The following is a 21665-nucleotide window of genomic DNA, read 5'->3' as shown; positions in this document are numbered from 1 at the left end:
CAAACCTTGCATAGTGGGGTTGTTGGCCCATTGCTGCCACTCTGAATTATTCGTCATTCGCACAAAATTACGGTGCCCTGTATTTAAAGCGGCAAACTCGGGTAAGTAAGAGTAGTTGAGTGAGAAAATACGAATTCATCACTGTTTTTTTTTTTTTTGCGGTTTCTCTTCATACTTGTCCTGGGGCTATGTGTATTCTGGAACACCAGTTTTCACTGCAGCGAACGTTTCGAAATATGGTCTTGTATTCATCAAACAGTAATATTCTTCAGTCGCTGCCTTGAATGCAACATTACTTGCCCAAAAGTACACTCCAGCCACACTCGGTGTTGAGTATTTCTGTCCTCTATATTTACCTGAACCATTTCTCTAATACCTATCCATGAATTCTGTTCTTTTCTGAACCCTGAAGTTGTCTTTCAGAGCACTCGCAACTCCAGCACATCGTGATGGCATTTTATTATAAGCTATACTTTCCATACGCACGTACTTAACGAAATAGTTAACGCCTCTTGAGGGCTCCCACTTTTGCTCTTCGCTTCACTTGAGAACGCATCTTCCTGTAGAGGCAGGCAGCGGGAGGGAACGTCTACGACCGCTGCGCCATTCGTTTGCCGGAATTGCACTGAAAAGCTTCTTGGAAGGACTCGAAGCCCTTCACGGTACTCGCACATCGCTGTTGTCCGCGTATCGGAGATAGTTCGCACAGGCTGTGGCAGTACGAGACGAAGAAGATTTGCTGTGGTGAATACTCCTCCAGCGACACGACGTGCTCGCCCCGCATGTTGCTCTTGTTAAAGAGCATGTGCTCAATGAAGGCATCGTAAGCGATTCGCAGGGCCCGCTGCTCGGCGATCACGTCGTCGATGTCGTCGTGTTCCCGGTGGTGAACCACCAGTAACCGGTCCTGCGCCGATAACAAAAAAAAAGTATGCTGGCGGTAACTTTTAAATCCAATCGGCTCAACATAACGTCACAATTACCGCTTCGCAGCGAATGCAACTGACAGGGCAGTCAGTTTCGTACATTGCACTAAAAATGACAAAAAAAAAACACTCATGTTACTTTGAGTTTGCTTCAACTTGCGCTTCAGTTGAGTCTATTGAGACCTGTGCGAAACAAAGCACTGACTAGCGCTGGCGCTATGTGCGCATGGAGTACTGTTCTCTAAGCCACTGTCGTGCGGCAGGCATTGTGCCGGATAGACGAATAGGTTTCCTAATGTCCGTCTCAGACAACACCGACAGAAGCTGTATAAGGCCGCGTTCTTTGATCATTATACGCGTGCGTACGGGGGGTAGAGTGGCAGGGGGAGGGGGGAAGGGGAGAATGCCTCCTGTAGTCACTTAAAAGGGGGGACGCAATTCAGCCCTATACAGCAACTTAATAGGAGGACGGGGAGCTGCGATGACTCCCGCCCCCTGAAGGGCAAATGGGAAGCCTGCGCACGCCTATAGTCATGATTTTGATCTTTTCTCGCATTGCAAAGCGTTCACTAAATAGACAGCTAGTGCGAGCAACTCCTTCGCAACTTTTTGGCTTCTGCGGTTTTATATGGGTAAACAATCACGCTATAACAATGGTCGTATATTCGTAATTACGTTTATTTCATTGGGGGGGGGAGATAATGCGTTTATTGTAGTGAATGCGCTCCAGTTTTTAAAAGCTTTAGGTGGCATTGGCACAATTCTTCGATTATCCTTTCAGAAACTTCTCAGAACGGGGCATTATCATCCCAAGATCGGATAGCGCCATAAGAAGGCTGCGTCTTCGAAGCAGAAATAATAATTGAATTCAGCACGGTATCTACGCCTCCGAGCATCCATTTTTGCTAAACATGCGCAATGTTAGTTCTGCTTGCTTCTTCAGCATTTGGAGCTGTTTTTATACATGTGGCATTGTGGTATTGGAAAATGGATTATTTTCATGTCCGTATGGCATTGTAAACAACTTCCGCAAACCAAGCCCCACACTTACAGACACGCGCATGGTCTTCTCTTTCCTTTTCTTCCCGTCTAGTACTCATTGCTTATTTTTATTTCTCTGCTTCGTGCCACCACAGGCGTACTAGCGGAGTGCGCGTGGGCGAAGGCCCACGTGCTTTTCCTGTTTAGCCTTGGCTAAGCACGAGTCTTAAACGTCAATGGCTGCAAAAAAGGACAGGTATTGATGCGTAATTATGACACCACGTGTGCAAACTGCCATCGACCGTGAACACAGGGCCTGAAATCACCCTTTATATCCCAAAGTATTGTATTTTGAAACGGATGAGTAGCGGGCCATACTGTGACTGGTATCGCCCTACGTAAAGCCTGCTTTATGTACGCCACGGGTGATGCCGGTATTCCACTATCACCGGAATATCTCCTCCTGGCAGAGTACCATAAACCACACGAGATTCCGCAAGGGGATGACTCGGGCTAGTAGGTACACGACGAAGTTTTCATTATCCTCTAATTAACAGAAGTGCAATGAAGAAGACAGACGAAAAAACGCTCGAAGGTAGCACTTCGTACGTCAACCTCTCCGTCCGTCATCGTAGCGATTGCTTGAATCAGTGCACAATTAAAACGTTCACTCCCAACGGTCCTGTATTCATGGGCAATGGCAGAATTTGTTGTCTAGAGGGGGGTGCAAAGCGGTGTTGCATGATGGCGGGGAGAATCTTTGGAGTGGCTTCAGTGGGAGTCAATTGCTGGTGGGATTTGAGGGCGAGGTGTCCCTTTTGCAACCCCCTTCCCCCTTCAAACGCCTGCGTTTATTGCCGCGTTGTTGTAGAAACGGACGTTTCGTTACGCATGGAATGCCTGCTCTATATGCATGCTTACGCTGTGTCGAAGACCACTTCGTCGACGTCCATGGCCGCGGTCAGCTGCCGGGCGAAGGCGGCCCCGATGCCTCCATAGTTCATGGCGTTCGTGCCACGAGCGAAGAACATCGGCTCCTGCATCGCGCCTGGCCACACGCATACGCCGTTCGCGAAAGGGTCGTAGGCGAAGAAGCCGTTGCGGCTCCTTGCCCCGCGAGAGCCGATTCCCATCATGACGTGGTAGCTGGCTGAACCCAGTAGGGTGCGCATCACTCGGCGCGTGGCGAACAGGTGCTCCAAGTACGAATGCGACGTTGCCGGATCCGGAAAGTTGGCGTACATTCGGTCCAAGTCACCGTGTGATTTGCGAATGACATCATCGCTGGGCCAGGCGTCCAGATCGAGCCTATGCAGTCGGTTGATGGTTGCGTCTAAACTGCCATACCTGTAACAAACGCGCATGCAGCACCGGTCAGCAAGTTTCGGATCCGAAAATAGGCATGGCGTCACGTGAAAGCTCACGCTCGCACAAAGTCATGATGTTAAACGAATGTGAACGTACTATTCCCTGAAAAAACAAAGCATCATTGAAGGTATAATTAAGTTTAATGACGCTACCAAACTATAAATGTTTGTACTGTACCTCGTTGAAAAATGCCGAATACAGCCACGTTTCTATAGATTGTTTCGAATAATACAAACATTGACTCGTTATCTAGAAAAAAGTGTCAATGGTGCAACATTTGTGCACATCAATCGAATCCGTTGTTGAAGTTACTTAAGAAGTAGTTAACGTACAATAACAAAGGTTTTAATAAGAAAAGAATATGTGCCCTCAACTGGTTCTCAGAATATTTCTATTTACGCACCTGCTGTTGACGTTCGCGAGATGGTTCAGAAAAAATAAAAGAAAGGAAGTGGACGCAAACGCAGACCTCTTCCTGTTCCCTCCATTTGTTTTGCTTAGGGTAGGATGGGGTAATATGCGAGAAAAATATTAAAATAGTGGATATCACTTTCTACTTTCACTCCTTACAATTCAACATCAGTTCAGAAACGTTCCTCTGGGTACAAGGTATGTGCTACATAAATGGCACAATATTGCCATCATTCAAAACATTATTTTAAAAATAAAACATTCTCCAGGTGTCTCATTTTGCCCCAATCTGCGGGGCGAAACGAGACAGTGGGGAAAACATTCGTTTTTACAGTAGAAAGACTTGAAATTCACTCCGTGGGCCCTTACACAGTCTTGAGGAGCGGTTTCCTTGGACTCTACGCATTGAAATTATACAAAACGCTGTGTTCTTTTGCTTCGAAACACCTTGCAGATCAAACACCACCAGTCTTCAAGACTGGCGGTCTTCAAGACTGGCGGGCGTCGTCTTTGTGCTAATGTTGTGTTATACAATAATTGAATGCTTAAGAAGTTTAGACCTATTTTCTTCATATCTTTTGCCGTCTTGATCCAGAACTGTTCAGGCATTTCATGGCTTTTAACTTCGCCCGCTGGGCTTTGTGAGGCAATGAAGTTAAAAGGACTAGATTCATATTTTCTAGCGCTTGTTTTGGTTTCAATTAGGTTATTAGAGAAACGTGAGTACAATTCTATCTGAAGACGTGTTTGTGAACGACTTGACTTGGCGATTTCGCCATCTTTATTGGTCTCTTGAGAGCATTTTTGGGAACTCGAAAAAAAAAAAACCTATATGGAGCGCGAATAGAGAAAGTCATGTCCTGAACAGCAATCAGTGTTCTTTCCTGTCACTTTTTTTTTTCAGGAAACTTTATATGGTATTGTACTGTATGTCTAAGCCCTCCTAAACAAAGAAACATAATTTAGAGAAACTGTGTACGTTAATGGTTCAAATACTAAGACACTCTCAAAGGCAATTGGATGCCTTTTCGTCACACTTTGCCCCTTACACATGCCAAAATATGAAAAAAAACAGCTTTGTTACCGAGCACCAAGTGATATAAAGTTTTGGTGACATTTAGCTTGTAGTCTAAATCAATAAGATAAATATATACGTTGTTGCACTAACGCAGGAGTAGCTTCATGCACGGATCCGAAAATTCGGCAGAGCAGAATTCTTGCTGTTTTTGACGGGTGGCGAACACACTGACACAAGCTACGTAATTCTTCCCGTGCGAGCAGTGTGCTGTTTTTTTTATTAGCTATGGAGGCCGGCAAATTGAAATGTTGCGTTTTGCCCCGTGCCTTGTTTTACCCCACCTTACCCTAATAGTTGCGCAACTGCCATCTATATACTCGAACCACAGGTCAGTAGACCTGCACGTACGGGCGCGCGCTTGGTGATGGGCTCTTGAGATGCACAAGGGCTGCGACGGCTGCACGAAGGGCCTCGTCGAGTACGGAGAACAGGCGTCTCCGTCTTAAGGTCATTTCGTTGCGTTGGGCATAGTTCACCGCGAGAGGCAGCCGGTACGTGAACTCGACCTGCATCTGACAGCGGGCCCTGCAAGCACAGGGCAGTAACACGTGTTACAGAAGTTAGTGGTCTTACCGTATCGCGAAAATGGGGGCAAGTGGCGTGCGCTATTATGTGACAAAAATTTTAAAATAGTGAATATCAATTTTCATTTTCACTCCTTACAATTAACCATCAGTTCAGATACTTTCCTCAAGGTACAAGGTGTGTGCCACATAAATGGTACAGAATTGCCATCATTCAAAGCATTACTTTAAAAATAAAACATTCTCCAGATGCCTCATTTTGCCCCAGCCTGCAGGGGAAAACGAGACAGTAGGGAAAAATCATTCGTTTTTCCAGTAGAAAAACTTAAAATTCACTCCCAGGGCCCTTACACAGTTTTCAGGAGCCCAGTCCTTGGACTCTACGCATTGAATTTAAACAGAATCTGACGTACTGTTTTTCTTCTTTCCTACAATTGTTCTCTTCCTGGCTTATTTTGTTTTTTTTTTCATTTCTTTTCCACTCCACTGATTCTACCTGCTAACTCTTTCCTTGGTCCATAACAGATGCTGGTCCTCCCCCACATGCTCAGCACTCCGATACATTTGTTGTAACAGGCAACAATGACTGTCATACAGGAAACAACAACATTTGGTGACGGGAAGTGACGTGACCTCAAAAGAAGGTCAGGCTGCCATATATCAGAAACAGTTGATTGCCCATGATTGACGTCACATACAAATAACATAGGACCCGCGCATATACCAGTTTAAGTATATCGGACCGAAGACATGGACTGAACACGTGGAATCCCCAATGGCTAAGTTAAATCACAATATACTATACCGATGGGCGACGTCAATGCTAAGGTAAGCAAGAAGCAGGCTGGGGACCAGGCATAGGGGCCAGATTAATTCATCGATGCTAGAAGTTCCAAAAGAGAGTTATAAGTAGAATCCACCAAACACAACAATTTACGGATCTTCAATACCTTTTACTGAAAACGAGTGAACCGTAAGACGACATGGAGGAGCCCTAATGGCGAAAATAAGGACAAAATATACTTTACTGAGTGCTCACCCAGACATCGTAAATGATTTGAAAGGGCTTAATAGGTACGGTGCAGTTATCACAGAATAGTAAGCTTTTTATTCGCCTAGACTTGAAGAAAGAACGACAGAAACTGTTACGCAAGAAGCCAATGAATGAGCTAGCACTACACGGAAAGTGCAGGTATTTAGAGTCTCAAGTCAAAACGGATACTTGGCTCTTGTGGAGAAAACCGGCCTTAGCGTTGACGCAATGAATGATAATCTGACAAGTATCATTACGGAGCGTGCAGTGGGAGTTAAAGGTACGGCAGTTAGACAGGACACTAGCAAGCTATCTCGGGAGACAAAGAACCTCATCAAGAAACGCCAAAGCAAGAGAGCCTCAAACACAACAGACAATATAGAACTGGCAGAGTTTTCACAGTTGATTACTAATCGTAAAGTATCCGGTGTAGGAAAGTATAACACGGAGAAAATTGAACATTCTCTAAAAAACGGAGGATGTGTCAAAGCGGTGAAGAAGAAATTTGGGATAAGCAAAAACCAGATTTATGCAAGAAGGGACAAGGAAGGCAATGTAACTACCAATATGCATCGTATAGTTAAAGTAGCGGAGGAGTTTTACAAGGATCTGTACAGTAGCCTGGACAACCACGACCATAATGTAACAATTAGCAGTAACCCATATGACATCGCACCAGCAATAACAGACGAAATCGGCAAGGCCTCGGGGGGAAGGCAAACGGTAAAGCTGCTGGTAAGGATTAGGTAACATCAGATCTGCTCAAAGACGGAGGGCAGAGTGTGCTAGAGAAACTAGCCACCCTGTTTACGAAGTGTCTACTGACGGGTAGGGTACCAGAATCTTTGAAAAATACTTACATCATCTTAATCCATAGTAAATGGGACCACAAGGACTTAAAGAATTACAGGCCGATCAGATTCCTCTCCTTCGTATACAAGCTACTTAGGAAGGTAATTGCTAACAGAATTAAGACGATAGAATTCAATCAGCCAAAGAAACAAACAGGATTTCGCACAGGCTACTCAACAATCGACCACATTCCTACAATCAATCAGGTGTTAGAGAAATGCCCAGAATACACTCAATCCCTACACATAGCGTTCGTGGATTACGATAAGGCATTTGATTTAGTAGAGATATCAACACTCATACAGACACTACGGAATCAGGGCGTCGAAGAAAGAAACATTATGTAAGAAATCTACACAGGATCAACTGCCATCATAGTTCTCCGCAAAAAAAGCGACAGAATACCGATGAAGAAGGGTGTAAGGTAAAGGGATACTATCTTCCCAATGTTAATTGCCGCGTGCTTACAGGAGGTTTTCGGAGGCCTACAATGGGAAGAGTTAGAGATTAGAGTTAACGGAGAGTACCTTTGTAACTGGCGCTTTACCGAACGCATTTCGTTACGGAGTAACTCAGCTTACGAAGCGTAACTCATGATTACTGAATTAGAAAAGGAGGACAGAAAGGTAGCTCTCAAAATTAATCTGCAGAAAATGAAAGTAAAGTACGACAGCCTCGGAAGAGAACAGCGCTTCGAGATATGTTGGAGTGCACTTGTAGTTTTAAAAAGGCACGTCTATTTAGGACATGCGGTAACCTGGATGCCGAGAAACGAGATTGAAGTAATAGAAGAAAAAAAAATGGGGTGGACCACATTTGGCAAGCATTCTCAAATCATGACTGGTAGATTGCCACTATCCCTCAAGAGAAAGGCATATTGGTGACGCTTACATACGGAGCAGAAACCTAGAGGCTTGCAAAGAGGGTTCAGCCTAAATTGAGGACGACACAGCAAGCGATAGAAAGAAAAATGATAGAGACAAGGAGAGAGCACAGTGGCTCGGGGAAGAAACCGGGCTTAAGAATATCATAGTTGAAATGAAGAATAAGAAATGGGCATGAGCTGGGCACGTAGCGCGTAGGCACGATAACCACTGCTCATTAAGGATAATTGACTGGATTCCCCGAGAAGGCAAGCAGGTGAGGGGGAGACAAAATTAGATAAGATGAGATTAAGAAGTTGGTGGATATGAAGTGGCAGCAGCAAGCACAGGACCGAGTTGACTGGCGCAACATGGGAGAGGCCTTTGTCCTGCAGTGGGCGTAGTCAGGCTGATGATGATGATCATATAAGACTGACAGTTGATCGAATAGGTACCAGTGCATCGTTTTAGAACGACTTGACAAAGGCAAAAAGGCTATTAAACAAAAAGAACACAAGCGGCGGCTCACAAATCACTGTGTGTTCAGTTGGTGCCTGTGTTCGTGTTCCTTTTTTTTCTTTGCTGTGCCGTTCTGAACCCTGCACCTTCGAGATCCGCATTTCGGTACAGATTCAAGTCTGTACACTCGCGAGCACAATGTTTCTAGCAAACGATTCTGCCACCACCGAAATTCAGGCTTCACTGAAGCTTCGCTTCACAGCTTGTAAACGTTCAGCGTGTAAACGTACAGCGTGTAAATGTTCACAGCTTGTAAACGAAGGCAAACACAGCAAAGCATTGCACGGGATAGGTGCTCTTGGTCATCATTGTATTGCAGCTTTGTTTTCACCAAGCATATACACAGCAGCTAACGGCTCTCATAACCAACAAGTTGGTTAAAACGTTGCCGATTTTCAACATGCACTGGTTACATTTATAATGTAATTATTTTGACGCTTTCAAAACGGTTATTCACAACTATTTTGTATGAAGAATGATGCCTTCCGTTCTTCTTTCTGCTGTTCCCCTTAAATAAGGGCTTCTCTAGTTTCACATTCTGTGTTCTCCAGAGCGCTGATGGATAGATATCTTCTGGTTTTCATAAACGTTTCGTTGTTGCCCTGTAGTATTTTTGATATAGGATATGGCACTAAAATGTTTCCACTGAGTGGCAGACTTTCTTCATTTTAACACATTTTACGCCACGTAAAAAAAAAAAACCTCAACGTGATTGCTGCAACCCAAGTTCATTTCGCACGTTGCTTTTCCTGTCGTCAATATCTTTGCGTACTTTACCACCCAGGTCAGTGCACACTATCAAGTCTCGATCGGAGAAAAAATTGTCGGTTGTCTGACTGAAACGGAGCTGCTCACTTGAGCCTTACAGTGTCGCTGAGTACATTACATACTTTATTTCAGATACATAAAATATGATGTATCGTGGTCACACGCCACCAATTTCCCACATAGCGGGTGCCCTGTGAGAAATAGGTGAAGTGAAAAGTTGGGCGAGTTGGTGCTGGTTCATGATGATACGGGGCGCGAAAAAACGACACACAACAGAGAAGAAGTGAAAAGTTGGGCGAGTTGGTGCTGGTTCATGATGATACGGGGCGCGAAAAAACGACACACAACAGAGAAGACTGTGTACTTCTTCGCGTCGTCTGTGTACTTGTTCTCTGTTGTGTGTCGTTTTTTCGCGCCCCGTATCATCATGAAATAGGTGATATGGAGTGCATGAGCTAGGGATGAATATTAATGGCAGGGATGGAGTTATTCTACAGCAGCCTTGAATTTATGTGGGTCGGAGTGGTTCATATCAGTTACGGGCAGTTGGTTGAACTCTTGCGGCTGTTAGAAAATGTATTGAAAGACACTATAAACTTCGAAGTGCGTTTGGCGAACGTCTTCCCTTTTTTTTTGCATCACACTTCCAGTGGAATAGGCGCCAGCTTTCACCGAACCATATTCTTGGGACGCTTCTCTTAACCGCTTGCTGCGAAAGCGTCACCGAGCCACTTGAGAGCCATCCAACTAACTCGACTGCTGCAACGAGACGTCTAATGAACGAGCATTTCCAGATGCACCGCTCTGCCATCACGTCATTACTGAGAGAGTGTGAGGGAGCGAGGACGGACAAAGATGGCCGCCAACGCTGTGTCGTCACGTTATTGCTGAGAGAGTGTAAGGGAAAGAGCCACAGCTGTGGTGGGGCAACTGTTTCTGTGAGCTGCTGCACCATCCTGGGATTGGTAAGAGTGTAACGGGAAGAGGCCACAGATAGCAGCGTTCCAGGACATAGAAAGACGGATGGTCAGACGTAGTGTGTATGATCCGTTGGGGCTTTTTCAAGCGCTACCCACACAGCCGCAACGCACGTGCCGGCACACCTGCCACACCCAAGCGGAGGACAAATGAGCGAATCGGCGACGCTTGGGCTATATATGACTGCTATTTCTCATTGTCATCTGAACTAACGCATTTTCTCTTTCAATTTAAGCCACAGTATTCATCGCACAAAAATACAAAACGCCTGCCAAAATAGCATTCACCAAAACAGCCACGTATACACTCAACTCAACGTATCCGTGTTTCCGTGCACTCAGCGTATCCGTGCACTCAACGTATCCGTGTTTCATCATCGCACAGCTTTCTTCAAATACATTTTTGCCCCGATTTACTGAAAAGTGGAATACCATATCAGGTCACATTCGTTCTTTAGAATGAGAATACGTTTTGAGGGCACTAAAAGACGCTATAAACTAATCCTTACTTCTAGCTTTGCAATGTTCTAGCTTCTAACTTCTAGCTTTGCAAAGTACCATGGTTTATGGTACTTTTCATACTTATTTGACCTGTCATTCTTTGTACGTTATGTGACTTATTCGCAGTTTCTTTCGTATGATATTTACTGTTCTGTACTCACTCCTGGTATAGCCCTTTAACAGGGCTGTAGTTATGCGAAAATAAATAAAATAAAATAGAATTAAAAATGGCCAACAGCCAGTAGTTTTACAGTGGTCAGCCACATGGTTCAAGACAGAGCCTTTGAGAGAGTAGGCATGCTCCCGCATCTAATCATTCGTGCATCTGCCTACTTGGCCAATGTAACAGCGACCACAAGTAAAATAATCGCTAAAACGCCTTCAACAAAGACATTGTCATGTTTCTTTGCGCAATGCCTATTTCAGAGGTCCCTCACTGTTCCCTCTGCAGCAGAGCTCAGCAAGCGGGCTATGCCGATCTGATATTATAAAAAGACTACTGCCGAAAAAAATATCAAAAATGATGGGAAGATATTTACGATGCTGCACCACCCATTTCGTAAAGAAAACGTGAGCATTCAACGTTATCACCTGATAAAATTGAACGCTGCAGGTCGATAATTGACCAAGACAAGCTGTTCTAACTTTGACATCACACGGTAATGTAGTCCCTGAATTTGTTAGCCTTCAAAGTGTGCGCACCTGACAGCAGATGTTGGACAGGGCAGGAACTTGTTCAGCTCAACGTCCGTGTCGTTCGCCAACACTGCTGAGTAGATGGTGTTCGAGAAGGCGTTGACGATGCAGCGAGACATGTGGTCCAAGAGTTCCGTATGCAAGAACTTATCGAAAAAATGGTCCGCAGTCGTCAGCAACCTGTGGTCTGCAGCCAGTATCTGTGCGGGAGAAAGCAGTCATTGCATATTTTTATTCTTTACACTGCAGCCAATTTGTCAAAAGGTGATAAAGATGAACCCATATGACAAAATCTGTGCTAAACTAAGTGACATGATACAAGACCCCGCTATAATACTTACTTGGAAAACATTATCAGTAAGCAAAAAAACACAAATTTGTTGGCGTCATCTTTGGTCGTAAACTGCCGCTCAACTTGAATGAATTGATTGAGCGAAGACATACCAGTGAAGACAATGAGCGTATGCCGAGTATCGAATCGTTGCGCATGAGGTAAGCTCTTAGAGGTAATTCATGCCTAAATATATGTCTCATAATCATGATTAACAGACAGTTCTATACTCAATGATGAAGGTCTCGCCCAATGATCTCCACATTACCCTATCATGTGCGAGTTTCCTGTGAACCTCTGTCGATTGTCTGTTCTACGCCTTAGGTGGCCAGCCTAGGCCCGTTTTTCTCGCTTCATGTCAACTAACCTGTCGGCGACCCCTGTCCGTTCTCAGACATGTTGTGCCGTCCTCCAATCTTCTTGTGTTATTCCTATCATTTTTCGTTCAATTGCATGGTGGGTATTCTTCAACTGGTTGTTGTGATATCCTCCATGTTGAGCCCCATATGTTGGAACTGGCCGTATGGTGTGATTCTACGCTGCTAGCTCTAATCACGTGCCTATTTCTTTACAATGTTCTGGAGGGTCTACCTAACGCGCTCCAGCCAACCCTCATTCTTCCGTCAATTTGTCTTTATTGTGTACTCCGGTTCAGGGGCATAGCCAAAACGATGGTCGTCGCTAGGTTGTTTCAGACACATAACGGCCATGAACAGAGCCCAATATGGTGACCGTTACATTACCGCATTCCTAAAAAAGCAGCTAGGTGTCCGCGGGCTCTTAGAGTCACTATTGCCAACCTGCGTCTTCTCGCTGATGACCATGGTCGATCCCATGTGCTTCTGCAAAGACGCGATCCAGAGATTTGGCTCCAGATGAGGCGTCAGAGCGTCCATATCCCCGAGATTTATGGCTGAGGGCTCCAGCCCGGTTGAGTGGCTGCTGGCCAGCTTCGACAACGTGCTGAATACGTAGTTGTCGAAGTCAGCCGCACTCGTGCTGTCAGCATCCCCGTCGACATTGCCGCCCTCGCGGGTGGATGTTACTGAGGAGGAATGGTTGCTCTCAGGACTGCCGGTAGAGGGCGACGTTGGACGACCCGTGGCGTCCACTGGCAGCCACCTGCCGATGCTATCCACACCGAAGTCAACGCGGAGCGCCGAAACCTGCGGAGTTGGCCGAGCAAAAGCAGATCAACAGGCTGTAACAGAGTCATGCAACTTAACCGAACGAAATAGAAAACAACAGCCAATGAAACATCATGGTGTGTTTCGGTACTTGATCCCTGTAGACGGTCGAGTATACACAGTCAGTACTCTGTCACAAAAGGCAATTTAAGGGCACTTTGAGATAGCGTACTTCGCCGCTAGTGTCCTTACCACTCTGCCACACGCGAACCTTGGTGACACTCACGGCAAAGTGCACTTGTCGGTGAGTGCGCTCGCCAAACTCACTTGGCTGCGACGGAGTGTCTGACGTAGGCAGCTGTGGTTCGACGATAAAGACGTTACCATCCGAAGGTGAGTTCTCGACATTTTTTTAAGCTGTTGTTGGAGAAAAATCGATGAATAAGACGGCGTGGCCTTCAGTTCACGCGTTGTAGCAATAACCTACGAATTCAGGTGACTGTTCATTGAAAATAAGCCCCGTTTTCTACTCAACAGGAGCCTCATTTTTCTTCAGTCGATATTGTAATTAGGTATATTCTTATGCATTAGAACATGCTATACCACAAAAAGAAAAATATTCATGCTCGCGGGCAGCTTACAACTACGACCGCCAGGGCCATGCCGAGCACATGTCATGCAATGGCCGTAGCCGCATCGTTTGTGCGAAAAGATTTGAACGTCTACTTATATCCGCAACAAATTAGTACTTAATAAACATTGCCTTAGATAGCGAACATCAGCTGCGCTGCTTAGGTACCCATCGCCAATGCCATAATTTCTGTTGTAGGCCCGTGTGCTAAGATTTGGGTGCACGTTAAAGAAACCCAGGTGGTCGAAATTTCTGGAGCCCTCCACTACGGCATCTCTCATAATCATATGGTGGTTTTTGGACGTTAAACCCCACATATCAATCAAATCAACTGCCATAAATTCAAAACCACTTACTCGTGTATCATCATGCCTCTGAAGTGACATTAAGAGGGCGTAAATGCACTCGCTCAAAATGAGACAAAGCTTGCCAGTGCTACGGCAGTATTGAGCCTTACTTCATTTGTCAAATAGCTGACAAACCTCACTGTTTGCCAGCTGTTAAGCGAAAACAATGAAGACTACCTTGCTGTCCAAGCAAGATGAAGGCTAAGCAAAACGTTAGGACAATGATAAAAAAGTTATGGTCTCGAGTGTATAGCCATCTGCCTAAAAGCAAGCATTTTTCTTACTTTTTTCTTTTTTTGCCTGCCTAAAAAGTCTGTTTACCGCCCTTCATTGAGTTTTCTTTTGGGTCGCACTAGAAAGCTTATCGTCTGAGGTGTCCAACCTAGCAGCTATTTCTGTTAAAAGCGAGCAGAAAGCTTTAAAACAGAATTTTTCGAGCTGAATATATACGTTTTTTTTTGTTTTTAATGATGTTCCGATGCACCAACACTGCTTGTTGTACGCGATGATAATTGTTGCGTCAGTAAATGTAAAAGAAAGAAGAAAAGGAAGAACCAGATATGGTTCTTCTAGCACTCATTTTATTGACGAGGAACTGATTACCGTAACACTTCTTCACCGAACGCAATCATTGCACTAAATCACTATTACCACAGTCTTTCTAATTTTGTTTGGTGAATGTTAAAAACCTTTAGCCACATGAAAAGCTTTCGTGTGTCCCAGCCACAATGATGCTGAAACACACGAACCACGCCAATAAAGCGAGAATGACCGGCCAAATGGCAGCACGTGCTTCAAAGAAGAAGAGAAGGTCCTGCTGTTTTCCAGTATACGTCACAGTGGTTTATGCGTTCATGTCGCATACGTACCTAACTTCGGAACGAACACAGACGCCTTTTCAAAGCAGAATCTTTGCTGTAGAACGCCATCGGATAAACTGTGTTGGCCGTCAAACACGAATGTGGCGCCACCGAACGCCGCCTCTCAAGGCACGGAAACAAGTGTAAAAATAACAAACTATTGCGCATATAATATAGGACGTTCTATGTGCCAAAACGACAGTATGATTCAGGCACACCGTGATGGAGAGCTCCAGAAATTTGGACGATCTGATGTTTCTTGACGTGCACTGACACCGCACTGTATACATGCCTCTACCATTTCGCCTCCAACGAAGTTCGCCTTGAGCGGCTGGGACCGAACTCGCGACCTACGGATCAGCAGCCGAGCATCGTAAGTTCTACATCCCGCGATGTACTGAAGCGAAAGATGGCTGCCACCAGGATTGCCACATAGTTACTACTTTTCGTCAAATTGGCGAGCATGAGAGGTCCGTGGCGACCAAAAATTATAAGTAGTGACTTCGCAAGTTTTTGCCAAATTTAGGAAATTTTCCGCTTAGGTCTCAATGAACTTGTGCATTTTATACTCACTGTCCTCGAAAAGAATGAGCGGCAACATTTTTTAGGGGCGAAGCTCATTCTGTTAAGGGTAATCCACTCAGCTGTACTTCTAGCAGTATGTAGCCACCTGTTGTTCATGAGTTGGTCAATAGATAGCGTTGTGTTATGTCCTCAGGAATGATGTAACTACATGGAGTTAGTAGTTTTCTGAGCATATCCATCGATTGAATGATGAAGAGTGGGACGAAGCATCCGTTCGTTCGCTCATCCGTCCGTTCGCCCGTCCGACCATTCGTCCGTGCTTCCATCCGTCCGTAAGTCCGTCCGTGTGTTCGTCAGTCCGTCCCTGCTTCCGTCCGTTCGTCCATGTGTCTATCTGTCCATGGTTTCGTCCAAGCTTCATCTGTCCGTACATCCATGCCTCTGTCCGTCTGTCCGTCATTCGTCCATCCGTTCATTTATTCCGCCTGTTGGTCTGTTCCTCCGATGAATGGTTGCTTCGCCCCACTCATCATGTGTTCTGTAGATTTGCGGCGATTGTTTCTATTTTTGTAGTTTCGGACTCACCAGTAGAAGGTTCACTTTACGAGCAATTCAGTAGGTCTGTGCTTTTTCTCGTCTGTATTTCAATTTACCTAGATCCACGAAGCACTGGTGCGCTGATGCGTCCGCCAGCACCTCTCAGTAAAATTTACTTCAGTAGGCTGCTTTACATGCCGCAAGACTGTGGTACTATACCAGGTTTTTTAGGTGCTTTAAGGGCTTTAAACTTGTTTAATATTTCGTTTCTGACATGGCTAGTTGATGGTTGTGCCACGGGTTCCAACCACACCTCCGACTCTCCCGAATAGCTTGTCGACTTCTTCTGTGCTGTAGTACCCCCTAATTTTCGTATATTGAGTTTAAATCGTTATTAATATACTTTTCGGGCCAGCCGAGAATTCGGATTCTTCGGGCAGCCTTCAAAAACGGCACTGAGGTGAATGTGTAGCGTAAGCACACCTGCACAGATAGTGTGGTGTGGGCATTGCGACCGGTTACGCAGTCTTTTCAAATTAATTTTTGTTGTTTTAAAGTTAAGTTGCTCAATTATACGGCACATAATTTCACTGCACTGAAAGTATCTCATTCTGCAGAAAGGCTAACACATGCCATCCCTCTGTTGCTGCAGACAAGGTTGGTGGCAGCAACTGCTTTGCCATGTATTAATTTGCTTCAACTGAACCGAACACAAGCTTTTGTTATGAGGCGCTACCCAGGCGATACATTTTTGTTCGGTGAACATCCAGCCAACGTTTCAGTTGGGATGTCCCGTTTTCAGCGCCCCGTAGGACATCCGTTGGATCATTTGAAGCCAGAACTTTTAATCTTAATAGGCAGGTCCTTGGACAACCAACTGCGAATATTCGGTTATCAGTTTTAATACGCCCACAGGATCTAGAAATTTGGTAGTGGTTATTTTTTGGCAGCTTTATTACTCGTAGGACTATGCATAAATATCTGTCATAGCATGAGAGTGTTGGTAGTCGACTACCGAGCAAATAAACAAGCGTGAATTGTATGCGAACAAGAAAGACCGAGGCTCTGGGCATGCACCTGTTTTGTAACCATTAATTTCGCTCTGTATATACTCGCAATGTTCACGCAGAAGTTTATAGGTGAAAGATATTCAACATGCTATGCACTTAAGAAAATCTGTAAACGTACGTGCACACTTGCAAAGTCAGATACATTCTTTGGAAGTTCTATTTTGAGAATGCTACATATAGCAATACCTTTGAGGTAAAAAAGTGCACGCTTTAAAAATATAGCTAGAAACATTCAGAAGTAGCAACATATCATAATTAGAAAAATTCGTGGTATTTCAGCCCGTGCATGACACATAAAGTATAATTAAATCGCAGCTCTATTAATTTTTGCCAAGGGCCTATAAATACTATGTGTCACGTGACTTCTTCAAGTACAGACGTACTGGGAGGCCGAGGAACGTCCGCAGGCCAAAATCCAAGTAAGCGCAATCTCGGGTCGCACGTGTATATCACCAACGCTGTGACTTGCCTTACTTGCTGCTCTGTCGTCGTCTCGCATTGTTCCATACATTGGCCGCCGGCGAAGAGCGTAGCCATCCTGACGACTTAAAGCGTAGTCACTATAGCGGGTTTATAATACGGCTTCAGGCAAATAACATGTACAGTTTCTCTGTCACGACAACGTAAGTCATCAGACAGTGTCAAAAGATCAATCTCACAATTTACTGGTGAGTGTCACGGACGGCCATTTTTGGCGACACCGCGTCACGGCAATTAACGGGCGCCGTACTCCCCGACTGACCGTGAGAAACGGCGGCGCATGAAAGGGAGCCGAGAAGGGCCGAATGGGGTGCTCTTCTTAGAACGTCGCCGCCGACGGTTAATCCTTTTGTAATAAAACTGGCGTCTGCAAGGTCGTAGAAGGCCGCGGTATACCCCGAACAAGGATTAGACTACAAGACGCCCCCGCTGAGAGCTAAGTGGTTGACCGTTCCCACGGGGAAAAGCGTGGGAAACGCTCTGGTGGCCAAGCCGTATGACAACAACCCGACAGGTTGTCACTCTCGCTAGTTGAGGTCCCTCTCCCAATTAAAAAGGGGTGGGGTCAAAATATTTTTGGGGCGGAGTTTCCCATCAATTAAACGTGCATGATTGGACCGAGGTAGAGGTCTCTTGTCCCCAAGGAAGAGAGCGAGGAGACACGAGGGGGATTTAAGCGCAGGATTTTGCCCTGCTAGGCAGACTAGTCACTGACCAACATGGTGTAGAAACAGATCAACAAGCATCTCTTCTAGAAGTTTTAAGTGTGGCTCTGTATCGGCTGGCCACCTAAACTTAACCGTTCGTCTAGCTGTGACGCGATAATAACGTCTGCAACGTAGACATCGGGACTTCGCCTCGAGTTAGCTCAACCTGCTCGAAGTCACCTGCAAGCACTAGCCTCCCGGAGCCACCAGCGTTGCAACACCGCCGACATCGCACTCGTGCCAGAACTCTCTTCGACTTCTCGTATCCGATCGTCGGGGACGCAACGCTGCCGGTCATCACACGTATGCCTTCACCTGTTTATATCTTCGAACTTTCTACTCCGTAGTTCTATTGTTGTTAGTTTGTGTAGCTTGTAATGGTTCTCTCTCGTAAGCTGGTTGATTGTTTTTGTTATATATTTCTTTAGTTGTATCAAGTTGATGTATTTTGTTATTTGTATTGAAGTGTTGTATTAGATCCCGTGTGCTGCAATATCACTAGAGTAAGGCTGTTTTGTTTTCTCACGTCTCTGATCTCTTCACTGCCTCTGCTTGCGTGCGGAACGAACCAACCTGCTGTCATTCCCGTCGCCGACTTCGCGCTGGCGACGCTAGAGTAGCAGCTTGTAACAGTGAGGAACGGGCGACAATGTGGTAGGGCCCATGGTACCGCGCCAGTGATTCCGACGAAATTCAAGGAGTACTCTGTGGAATCCAGGGTCAAACGCGAGGGCACCAGTCGTGAAAGTAGAGAGAGGTCTGTCGGGGTCATGCCGTAGCTTTTGGTGGCCTTGGTCCTAGGTTGTCAGGGAACGGGCCAATTGTCTGTCTTCAGCGTACCTGGCAACATCACCAATTGCGGTGCACTCAGATGAGTCAGGCGTGTAGGGAGGGTAGTGCCCAGCGTGCACGATGGTTTCTGTCCGTACCAGAGAAACAAAAGGAAAACCTTGTGGTCGCGCACGAAACGGCGCTGTGCGCATACGTGACGAATGTGAAGGACAGTGTCCCAATTGTTCTGGTCTGAAGCAGTGTACACTATCAACACATCACCGAGAGTGCGATGAAATCACTCTGTGAGGCCATTCGTTTGCGGGTGATATGCTGTCGTCATGCGATATTGCACTGAACGAGCAATGCTTGAATGGCGTCAGACAAGAAAACACACGCCCTGTCGCTCAAAAGTTCGCGGGGAGCACCGTTACGAATATCAAAGTTGCGCAAGGTGGAAAACGGAACTTCGCTTGCGGTTGCTGTGGGTAGTTCTTCCGTCTCCGCGTAACGCGTGAGATGGCCCACGCCGACAATTATCCACCTATTTCCAGAAGACGACGAGAATAGTGGTCCGTGTAAGTCAATACCGACGCGGTCAAATGGATGCGCTGGACAAGTCAGAGGCTGAAGTGTACCGGCTGGGCCTTGAAGTGAAGCTTTACGTCGCTGGTATGCAGTACATCACGTACGTATACTTGCAAACAAATGCCGCACCAGTAGTACCCCTGACGCGGGTGTACGTTTTGAGAGCGTCGGCGTGAGCACTTTGCGCGTCGTTGTGGAAATCAGTACAGATTTCTGAGAGCATGTGGTTGGGTATCACTGACAGCCACCTTCAACCATTCGACGTGTAATTCCGCCGATAAAGGAGGTCGTCTCCAATAGCGAAATGTGTGGCTTGACTGCGGATAGTTCTTGACACCGCATGAGCTAACAGACCAGTCAGAAAGTCGTGAAGCTGGGAAATCCACGCATCTTTGGGTTGTTCCAATGCCACTTCTGCGACGTCAATTGGTGTCATGACAGCTGAGGGAGGTGACGAGGAGGTTTGATCAGCCGGTAGCGGCGAGCGGGATAGCGCATCAGCGTCGGACTGCTTGTGGTCGGATCGGTATACAACACGAATGTCGTATTCCCGTAGGCGAAGCGCCCAACGACCAAGCCTTCCGGACGCATCTTTGAGCGATGATAACCACCATAGAGTGCAGTGGTCCGTGACGACTTCGAAAGGATGGCCATAAATGTATGGGCGGAACTTCGCCAAAGCCTCGATACTTGCGAAGCACACTTTCTCAGTGACGGAATAATTACGCTCGGTTTTCTTGGGGTTTTTTGTAAGCTGCCACGTATTCTTGGAACCCTGCATGGTTTTCGTTGAGCCAATACTGCGCCGAGACCGACACCGCTGGTGTCGGTGTAGATGTCCGTAGGCTCATCAGGGTATTGAAGGCGATAATAATAACCGTCAAAGTGTGGTAAAAGATTTGTTGCACTCTTTTGACCAAGTGCCTTTGGGGGTTGTCAGCAGATTGGTAAGAGGTGAGATGATGGAAGCGAAGTCGCGAATAAATCGAGGAAAGTATGAACACAGCCCGATAAAACTTTGAATCGTCTTCATAGAATTGGGCTTCGGATATAATCAGTTTCGGCTCGGAGTTTCGCAGGATCTGGGAGAACACCGTCTTTTCAGACGACGTGGCCCAGTATATAGTGAGCTAGAGTGCGGCAAAATGGCACTTCTTGATGTTAAGTTGAAGGCCAGCAGAGGTAAGACACGTGATAATAGCACGAAGACGAACAAGGTGCATGGGTCAGAAAGTCACGAGAAAAAAACGACCATGGTGTCACGCTAGCCGAGGCACGGGTTCCACTTGTAGCCGCGAAGGATGTTGTCCATCATCTGTTCGAAAGTATAGCTGGGACGTTGCAGACTCCGAATGACACGATGTTAAACTCATGCAGTCCATCAGGTGTGACGAATGCACTCTTCGATTGGTCAGGGTTAGCCATTGGAACTTTTCAATGACCTGAGCGTGAATTCAAAGAAAAGAAATATTCTGCTCCTTGCAAGCAATCGAGAGCACCATCAATGCGTGGCAGCGGGTACACATCCTTCCAAGTTATCTTATTGAACCGGCAGTAGTCACCACAGAATCGAATATACCCATCCTTTTTTGCACACAAGCACAACAGGGGACGACCAAAGGCTCTGCGATGGCTGCATGACACCATGCTTGAGCGTATATCGACTTGTTCGTTAATAATACGCCGCTCTTCCGACGAACCTCGATATGGTCATTTGCGTAGAAGAGCGTGAGAACCGGTGTCAATGTGGTTCGTAATGTTCACTGTGTGACCCAAAGATGGTTCAGCGCAATCGGAGGACGAGCGGAACTATCGAAGAAGGGCCAAGAGTTAACATCGTTGTGTTCGCGACAGCTCAGCGGCAGCAGAAGGGTGGAATGAGTCATGTGCGGGCAGTGTGGCTACATACAGTTGGCGTAATGGCATAAAGCTGGAGATGAGGTTGGTTTTCGGCCAACTCCAGAGGGTGCAAAGGTCAACGTCTTGTATGCTGCCCAAACATTCTCCGCGAAGTAAGGTAACTGGCGACGATAACGAGCTCACAATGAGCTTGATGATAGCACCAGATTTTACGGTGAGTACGGCAAAGGGCCGGTGTAGGCCACGGCGGCCGAGAAATACGTCAGACAAAGTAAACAAGACAGTTCCGGCAGAAGTGGCCGTACAGGTCAGGACTACAAGGGTGGATGTTTTC

General features: G+C 46.0%; 1 protein-coding gene across 1 annotated transcript in view; it reads right to left on the bottom strand.

The window, feature by feature from the left end:
* Positions 1 to 444: 444 nt before the first annotated feature.
* The window catches only part of LOC142772305 (uncharacterized), a 64937-nt gene continuing 43716 nt past the window's right edge, over positions 445 to 21665 (bottom strand). The window contains exons 5-9 of the mRNA XM_075874505.1: positions 12629 to 12994; positions 11504 to 11697; positions 5113 to 5289; positions 2829 to 3254; positions 445 to 907 (exon numbers count right to left, since the gene is read on the bottom strand). Of these exons, the coding sequence (XP_075730620.1) occupies positions 856 to 907; positions 2829 to 3254; positions 5113 to 5289; positions 11504 to 11697; positions 12629 to 12994 (1215 nt within the window). The 3' untranslated portion in view covers positions 445 to 855. The remainder of the gene's footprint in view (positions 908 to 2828; positions 3255 to 5112; positions 5290 to 11503; positions 11698 to 12628; positions 12995 to 21665) is intronic.

The sequence above is a fragment of the Rhipicephalus microplus genome, chromosome 9 (assembly GCF_043290135.1).
Source record: "Rhipicephalus microplus isolate Deutch F79 chromosome 9, USDA_Rmic, whole genome shotgun sequence".
In the NCBI taxonomy this organism is placed as follows: Eukaryota; Metazoa; Arthropoda; class Arachnida; order Ixodida; family Ixodidae; genus Rhipicephalus; species Rhipicephalus microplus.
Note: the sequence above shows the minus strand (reverse complement) of the source record. Positions and strands in the feature narration are given on the sequence as shown.